This window comes from Cupressus sempervirens, chromosome 2, assembly GCF_028749045.1.
Source record: "Cupressus sempervirens isolate cs-2001-9-10 chromosome 2, ASM2874904v1, whole genome shotgun sequence".
Taxonomy (NCBI): domain Eukaryota; kingdom Viridiplantae; phylum Streptophyta; class Pinopsida; order Cupressales; family Cupressaceae; genus Cupressus; species Cupressus sempervirens.
Genome location: NC_143119.1, coordinates 94,067,043 through 94,076,579, shown reverse-complemented (window position 1 = coordinate 94,076,579; position 9,537 = coordinate 94,067,043). Strand labels below are relative to the sequence as shown.

Below are 9,537 nucleotides of genomic sequence, written 5' to 3'. Positions count from 1 at the left end.
ACTTACTAGTTTAGCAAGCTCCCTCAAATAGCAACTTTGTATAGGAATAACCCTTATTAAAAACACAAAAACTAAAAAATTGAAAATTGAAATATTTTTGGGTGATGCAAGATTGCCCTTACACCCAAGATGTTCTTGCATCAATTTCACATTCATAGGCATCAATCCCATTGCGGTTTTAACTGAAATTGGGTTTCCACATGAGAAATCTAGGTGTTATGTGGATAATTATGTGTTGGTACATGTTCCTTTACAAATTGAAGTTTCTTATTACATGCATTGGTGAATACTTTGAGGAACAAATTTATCAAATTTGAGTTTTTTTTTTGGTAGATCATTAATTGACCCTATAGAACTCTTTGCGTTTGACTACTCCAACATTCTTCAAAATCACTACTTGGTCTCTTATTGTGCTAGGGATGGATCATTCTGCTCATTTCAAATATAGGAAGATACAAGCATTGAAAAACATCTATTATCAATATTACACGATTCTCATCTATTATCAATGTGGCATGGTTCTCATTCTACCACTCAAATACTATGTAAGAAATCGATATAATTATAATCAATAGTCATTGGTCTCACTTCTTAAAATAGTTCTCACTTATAATCTTTTGCCATATTGAAGACATAATAGTTCTCTTATCAAAATTATCCATCAAACCTTAATTTTTTCTTAAATATTTGAGCAACATTTAGAATATATTATGATGATGAAAAGTCCAAATCTACTTTGAAGCACATCTATGCTTAAAACTCTACAACAAAAAGAATTTCAAACCAGCAAAAATAATGTTGTGTCATTCAATTGGAAAATTTTTAAAAAAGGTAGTATGATGTGGAGTTCTAACAAACACTATTGACATAGACATATTTAAAGACAGATTAACATTCAAACCATTAATGCAAATATTAAAATTGTGAAAAAGCATTGGTCCATATGATAGAATAGTTTTCCAATTACCATGTTTTGTGGGGCCGGACACACACTAAAGAATGAAAATGATAACCAATTAAGTTTAGGGAAAGGCATGTCGGTTGGCCAAGTTATATATATTTTAATGTCATTGGGTCCCCTTGTCTTTTCAAACCCACTCCTCCATTCAGACACGTTTAATTTTATGCCTCGGCCCACATTGTAAAAAGTTGCTCATGTGGAGTCATATGAAGAAACAACACATTTGAATAAGAAATTTAGTTGTTGCCTTGTCAATTCATCCATTCCTTGTCAAAGACTTTCACTCTTATAGATTCTCTTTTTCTTTCTTTTTCTTCTTAGGATTGATTCCAAGGATATATCAATGTTGCTACCAAATCCAAAGTCTCCTACGGTCCCCCTCCATGGCCCCACAATAATGGGTCATTAAAACTCACATTTCTATCTAAAAATCATGAAAAGTATAGCATAAAAACCCATATTTTTATCTAAATCTATGTAAAATATAGTCTAAACGTGCTTCTTATTTCCTCTTTCTTTTTCAATAATGGATACCTATTAGAGTGAAGTTTGTCTATGCAATAATACAATTTAGTTTATTGGTTTTAGTGATCATGTGTTGGGCGTGTGGCAATTGAGACTTGATTCGTTCTAGGGTGACTCTTATCCACACCCAACATTGGCCTAATATGGGCTTATTAAATGGTGTCTCCATCATGGAAGGAGCTTGGCAATTGAACTATCATTAGCTCTAGTTGTTCTTCAAGGGAAATAAGGAAATTCTATTTGTGGAATGTTTTTGTAATTGATATTGATTAGTGAGTTTGACAATTACTTAAGGGTAGATAATTTGATTGAGTGTTTTTAAGAGATAAGACTAATGAGATTCGATATAAAATTTATAATAGAAGAATTAGCATGAAAAAGATTTTAATAGAGTGTTTCTTGGTTTCGTTATAACTAAGATTAAAAAAATGAAAAAAGATTAGTTTCTTGTTTCTTGGTCTCTAAACTATTGAGATAGGTGCTTTGGACATTATTAAAATTCCTTCATTCAATGTATTCTCAACTACAAGACTTTAAACTTGCAATTACTTCTCTTAGCTGATGCACAATTTTCTTTGGAAAAGTTTTATTTCAAGGAAATTGAGCCTATCATGATTTGAGAAGGGAAAGAGGAGATTTTTTTAGCTTGTAATTAATATTGTTTAGTCAGTTTGTTGAAGACTTCAGAATGGACACATTAAATGAACTTTTTGAAGAGGCAAGATTTCACAAAAGTGCACATTTCTTATTAAAAACAAATTAATTTAGTGTCTTTTGATCTTTTAGACAGCTAAATCTGTGAACTTCATTAAAATCTTCTGAATCAATCATTATTCATATTCCCAATTGGAAAACATGTACCCATCATAACTCAACTTTGTATTTACTTCTCCAAATTGATTGATAAGTTCTCGTTTTTTCAAAAAAAAAGTGATTCTTGTAAGAAGTGAAAGTATATTAAGAAGGAATAGTCTGGGAAGGGTGGAAAACCTTGTATATGAACAGTTTTTTTTATTGCTCGAGTATTTATTAGGAGTGGGTATAATACCTATACAGTATTGGTATTCTGTAGGATCATGTGGGTCGAGGTTAAAATTTCTTGATCTTAATCCAGTTTTGGTTGGATTCATCCGAAGCTTCATCAGCTTCAGCTGAAGCAAGGGAAATCCCTGAAGAAGTTTTGAGGAAGAAAACAAATTGTAGGAGTATCAATATTTGTGTAGATTGCAAACCCAAACCCAAATGAAGGAGCTGAAGCTAATGGATTCGAATGAGTTAGAAGAAGAAGAGGAAGAGGAAGAAGTAGTGGAGAATTGTGTAGATGGGGTGCAACTGCATAGGTCTAGGCTTTGTGCAAGAGGCCATTGGAGGCCAGCAGAAGATGCAAAGCTGAAGGAATTGGTGATACAACATGGCCCCCAAAACTGGAACGTCATTGCAGAAAAGCTTCAAGGGAGATCAGGTCCGTTGTTTATATATATTTTCTAGCTTCTTAGGGATTGATTCTTTAGGGTTTTTTCCATTTTTGATGTGATGGTGCAAGGTGGTGTTTGGAAAAATATGGGTGCAAAATTGTTGTAGCCATGATGATATTTAGTGAACCCTTGTTTTGGGGTTGTGTAGGAAAGAGCTGCAGACTTAGGTGGTTTAATCAGCTGGACCCAAGAATAAATAGAAGGCCCTTCAGTGAAGAAGAGGAGGACAAATTGCTTGCAGCCCATCGATTGTATGGTAACAAATGGGCTCTGATTGCTCGCTTTTTCCCTGGAAGAACTGATAACTCCGTTAAGAATCACTGGCATGTTATTAACGCCAGGAAGTATAGAGAGCAGTCTAATGCTCTTGGGAAAAGGAAGCCCGGCTGCCATATGAAGGGATCAAGGCAGAAAAATAGCTGTTTTTCTGAGGAAATTATCGCTGGTCTCAGTAATAATAATAGCAAGGAGAGATATTATGTGGGTGTAGCTTCTAGGGTTGATAATGATGATGAAAGGTTTGCGAGTTATTCAACTTTCCAGCGGAGAATTGGTGGTACCATGAATGATGCAGTTCATCCCAGAAGTTTCTCCGAGGGTAAGAGTGCAAATCTCTCTATTTCTTTGATTATTTGGTTTTTTTTTGTGTCAATTTTTTTTGGGGGTTTCTATGGAATGGTGGATGTCAAAATCTTAGGGGAAAACAATTCAAATATGTCATGGACTGGTGTGAATTTCTTCCACGGGAGTACAGATGGGATCTGTTTCAGTTTTGTTGTTTTAAAACCTAGAAATATGTATATTAGGTTAGAGCTACAAGATTTTCAAAATCTATCAGATTGCAATTGAATTTCTAGGTACCGTTGTGTAAAGCTTTTTTTCATCAACGTTTGAATTAGTCTATTCTGATCCATCGTCATAGTGCAAGAGAGCCAAGGGAAAGAGAGATGGAGCCAAAGAGAGCCACGGAGAAGACAAATGGAGTCAAAGAAAAGAGAGATAACCTAGACTGATTAGAAACATTGATGAAAAAAAAGCTTCACACAATGAAACCCAGAAATTCAATTGCATGTCTTAGATTATCTTTAGGGTTTGATTTCAGTTATCAAATCTTGCTTCTAGGTTATTTAGTAGATTTTGCTTTCATTTTTGTTTCGAAATTGTAATGAATTTGGTGGCCTTGGTGATGGTTTGTTCAGGTGTCTGCAATCTGGATAACTACCATGCCTTGCCCTCACCAATTGAAGCAGGAGGACCATCTTCTCCTAGCCAAGTGACAACAGATTCTTGTGCTACCACTGTAAACTTATTGCAAGATGGTGTCAAGAGACCATTCTCATGTGTGGATATTGCCCAGTTTGGTATAGTTAGCAACAACAACAATAAGAATATTCAGAAGCATCAGGATTTGCAGTATGGGTGCTCAGATTCAAGTAACTCTGAGCTAACTGCAGTGGAGGCTCCCAATGTTGATAACTCATCAACCACCATAGGGAATAGCTACCACTTCATGGCACCTCTTAGACCTTTGGCTTGTGAAGAGGAAGTCGAGGAGGAGGAGAATCAGTTCAGAAATGCCAATGCTGGTTTCATTGATTTTCTGGGACTGGGAGCTTCATGAGATCACACCATATTGGGCTCATTTACTAACTTCTTAATGCAGGGATTGTTTCATCATGGGCCTCATTTATGTGTTTTAATTCTTAATTCTCTCTGAGAGTCTGAGGAAGGCAGCTGCATTTGGTGGGGATTCATCATCAGCATTGAATAATTAAAAGTTGATTTAGTGGAAAGGCTGTCCTAAAGGCTAAATGTTTAACCTGGTGGACTTTAGAACCTCATCTATCTATCTATGTATCTTTGGTGTTTATTGCCATTGCAGAAGGATAATTTGAAGTGATGTGCAGATACGCATAACAGAGAATTTAATAATTATTCCTCCTGCAACAAGGCAGCTGCAAGAAGCACATCATCATTATCTGCAGAGTTTTTACTACACCTCGTGACGTGAGAAGACTCCATTACTTACAGCTGTATATTGTTAATAATAATTGAAAGCAGCAGTTATGAAACCATCAAACTAATCATCTGGATTAATTTTTTTTCCTTTTATGATCATAACTCTCTATTGGTGTAATAAATTCAATGCTCTTCCTAAGAAGACTCAAGACACGGCCCTCCATAAGACAGTACACTGACACTGAAAGCCACAAACAACGACGAACATTAAAGCGTCTTGTTTATGGCAGGTAAAGAAACTGCATTTTCCTTGTGCCCTCATTTCCAGTACAAGTCAAGATGTGCAATGATTTTATGTGTTTCTTCTTTTTCTTTTTTCATGTACAGCTTGGCTGTCTTTTGTTTTATCAATTTATGCATGGCAGGCTAAGTACCATGTCTGAGAGGAGCAATCAATGTATAGCAATTGCTGTGCATATATTCCTTCCAAATCTTGACACATTTTGCATGGGTTTGACAGAAACCAAAGACATACACACCAAAAATTATGACAACAAAGCAAAGCAAACCCACAAGCTTTAGGGCACCATGACATTTCTTATTCTGTTAGGGACAAAGCGGCACCTCTTCATAGCCATATGTTATTCTATCATCTGCACACCATCTCACATAATAAGTTGGTTAATTACTTTCATTCTTCAATAATGTGAACACACTCAACATACTGATTTGTTTGTTTGTTCCCAACTGAATTAGGGCAGGCTGACATAGTACCACAAAGAGTTCAGGCTCTCTTTTGTACGATAAAGCATGCCAGAAATGAACTACGTCTAAATAGAAGAGACGTATTTTTTTGAAAATATACCGAGTCTGTCTAGGCTGACTCCAGCTGTGTCTCCCAAATTTAGACAGATATTCATTTCTGGTTGGTTTGTAGGTGTCACCTGTACAGATTCTCATTGCAGGTAAAATAATATAGAAAATAAATATCAATGAGTCATCTCCCATTTGATATCACTCTTAGGGTTTTAATTTTGTTACATATAGTTCTTTATTAAGATTTTGATCATAGATGACTAAGTGAGATTTGAAATGTTTTGAATGTTTTTTACGCAATTTTGTCTACAATCAAGTGCACATTATTCACTATAGAATGTGGAACATCTCATATCTTATATCCTATATCCTTTGTAATAGTATATCATATGACTAAATGTTTTTAAGGGTAATGTTCTTGCACTTTAAAGAAAAGTGTAAATAGATATGCATTGATGAAACACAACTAGAAAATTGCTTACAAAATTTTGAGTTCTCCTCTGTGTCCATTATAGCTAATATAATATTGTGTTATGGAAGTGTATTCCCTTATATACTATTTCATCCTTATATTATGTTATTTTTAATTAGTTACATCATTAATGGTTGATTTAAAATATGATTTGATTATTTTGGTATATTTATTGATAAAAGATCTTAGTTCATTCAAACATATCACATTGTGATAATGTAATATTATTTTCTAGTTAATAGGATTCTAACATGTTCATTAAAAACATGAATTATTTCTTTATCGCCATTCAATTTCCAAAGTATTACATTCTTTACTTTCAAAAACTGATTTTCTGCATTCCAATATTACTTTTAATTTGGAACTTTATTCATTATCATAGTAAAATTGAACATCTAACATTATGCATTTAAACAATTATCATCTTGAATCACTTACTCATAAATCCTCTTTTGCTTACATCAACAACAATCAACTCTCAAAATTCAAAGCACATTTGGATAGACTCCAATAAAATTAGACATCAACTTGCTTTAGCAATTAACAATAGGTGTTTGACACATTAGTAGTAACTGCCACCCTACATTGAAATCCATAGACCCCTACTTATCCCTCTTGTTTTTTATTATTCATTCAATCACATTGCTTGACTAAGGTGCACATAAAGTCTTAGACAAAAATCATCACGGTATTCATTTATACCACTATTGTTTATCTTATCTTAAATATCACTTGAATCTAATTAGTGTAAAGTGGAATTAATTTATGTTTGTGAGATCTTGTGAATCACTATTCATGAAATATGGATGGATACAATATTAAGATCAAATTATCCTTGTGAGTCCCAATAAGTATCCTATGATTTGATTTATTACAAAGGTATCATGTAAATTTAAACATACCAAAGGTTGAACTCAGTTCTAGATAGAATATATCCATAACTCTATAGATTTGGATGCTTGTACTTATAATTCTTAAATTCTCTATTTTTTGTTAGCAAACATTTGTATTTTTTACATTATCAATTAGTAGAGCTACAATTCCCACCTCATATAGTTCATTTCAAGAAACAATATTCTTGAGTTTGTTCTACTAATTAGATGGAATATAATCTCTGATATATGTAGGTTGTGTGCTTCACATTATCTTATTATTTGGGGTTCTTATGTGATTTAAATGTATTTTAAAATGTCAATCTAGATATTTGAAAGTGTATTGTACTTAGCTATTATGATTATTTTTTATGTCTAGCCCATTCTTTGTATTTGCAGGAAGATCATTTTGTACATGTTATTATAGCAGATTTTATATTTAAAATTTTACATTTATGTTGGTTGATAGCATGCATGCATGTTACATCACTCGAATCATTTGTGAACCATTAGTTTTAAGAGTATATAATTTTGGCATGGTTGGCTCAATGGACTAGATGCTTCCATTATTTTTGTTACATGTTTAAAGGTGAACTTTGCATAATTTTGAAAACTTGAAAATTATAGGTTATTTGAAATCACAAATTTAATAACTTTTATCTATGAAGTTGCACATCTAAGATTTATAGTAAATGTTTACTTAGTTTAACATTTGCTAGTATTTCGAAAATCTTCTAAGTGTAAACAATTGAGCAAGTCATTGAACAAAAGACAATATAGTATAAACTAGTAAATCTCGCGACCAAAGATTTGGGATTGAAACAATGGTATCAAATTTGTAGGTTTAGTGCTAGGTCTATCACTTGTCACAATATACTAAGAAGCTATCTAATATATTTTGGATACAAGAGAGGATTATGCTCGTCTAGTATAAGAGGCATGATCATTGAGTTCAAATTTACCCAAGAATAGGACTATGTAGAATTGGAAGGTGAAAAGCATGTGGCTTTCAATTAGTAGATGCAAAATATTTTTGAGTGATTGGTTATTATTATTGAATTACTTTGTTACTTGTGAAATAAAAGATCATGAAAATGAGCAGTTATCATGATCATTGAAATCATTATCATTCCTATTCTATACATAAGTATTTACCTGAAGAAACTCAAAAGGTTTAATTAACATATTGTTTGATGGATTAAGGTAACTCGAGCATCTAACTTGTAAAATGAGTTAATTAAGGAAGAACCTTTGGAATAAGGTTGGTTAGTCTACCTAGTAATGAAAGAATAGATGGTGAGTTGTGCCCCTAATTATAAAGAAGAAGACATTGTATTGTACTCATGATATGATGGTCAGACATGCATACATATCAAGCTAGATTGCGGACAACAAAACTCTACATATGATGTAATTGTGAGTTGCACCCAATCTTGAGGTAAAGAAAATACAATTTTATTGAAATTATCAGACTCTTGGAAGTTACATTTGCATTATATCAAAACCCTTATGCCCTTGACCCCCTTGACCAAGGTGATCAAATAATTAATTACTTTTGTTTACATGAATGTAGGTATTGGTTCATCTTCGTATGCACAACTTTGTTGTGGCCATTAACCTAAAACTATACATGTAGACATGTAATGTAGACTAATGTTGGGTAATTAGTCAACTCATACTAGTGATTCACATATTATTTTCTTATGAAGTACTACGCAATTCTAATTTCCATGAAAATGGTTGATGGTATAATGTATAATTTTTAACTCAAGTACAAATATATACAATCATGAAAATATTAAGATAAATTATTAGCTTTTAGTAAAATGAGTTGAAAGAAGAAATTATTTGAATTAATGATTCTTAATCATTGTTCAGAATTATCTTGCATTAAGAATCACATAATACTTTCTCAAGGAAGAGAGATATAATTCTTGTAAAAATCCACAATATTATTTAATTGACCAATAATGTTAACTAGGTCATTAATAAATTTATAGGCTACTATTTTTAAGTATTTTTCTTATTTTATTGTATGCATATGTGATGATGATAATTAGTTTATGTTTTAGTTGTTCTTACTATTAGATGATGTAATTACGATTTTATTAAGAAACATAATAATTTTCTTGGGTGTCTTATTATGTGCATTATTCCTATGCAGGTGTAGGACATGCAAGATGGAATCTATCATGTTTAATAGTGTAAAGGTTTAGAGAATGGAGGAGTTTGACTATCAATTGCATCATTTAAACTAATCTCAAATCATAGATAATAATTGCAAATGGAATTTTCTTATTGAATAGATATTAGTTATAATTTGACATTTTAAAGTTATTTTGGGTATGAAATTTGGTCTTGAGAGAAGATACACAAAATTTATGAACTTATTTGATAAATTATAAGAATTTTTAGATTGATATGTATATGGGATTAGCATATTATAAAATATAAAAG

The 9,537-nt window shown here is 32.5% G+C and overlaps 1 protein-coding gene across 1 annotated transcript; it reads left to right on the top strand.

Moving 5' to 3' along the window:
• The first annotated feature begins 2,427 nt into the window (after positions 1 to 2,427).
• LOC149571193 (uncharacterized) lies at positions 2,428 to 5,033 on the top strand. The gene is made up of 3 exons (XM_089812769.1): positions 2,428 to 2,948; positions 3,110 to 3,559; positions 4,161 to 5,033. The coding sequence occupies exons 1-3, from the start codon at positions 2,729 to 2,731 to the stop codon at positions 4,580 to 4,582; spliced, it is 1,092 nt and encodes a 363-aa protein (XP_089668895.1). The 5' UTR covers positions 2,428 to 2,728; the 3' UTR covers positions 4,583 to 5,033.
• Positions 5,034 to 9,537: the final 4,504 nt, after the last annotated feature.

Excerpts from the sequence above, each read along its gene's own strand:
- LOC149571193 (XM_089812769.1), top strand. The coding sequence starts at position 2,729 with ATGAAGGAGCTGAAGCTAATGGATTCGAATGAGTTAGAAGAAGAAGAG. Across the intron at positions 2,949-3,109 it reads AAAGCTTCAAGGGAGATCAG|GAAAGAGCTGCAGACTTAGG; the intron begins GTCCGTTGTTTA and ends GGGGTTGTGTAG. Across the intron at positions 3,560-4,160 it reads TCCCAGAAGTTTCTCCGAGG|GTGTCTGCAATCTGGATAAC; the intron begins GTAAGAGTGCAA and ends TGGTTTGTTCAG.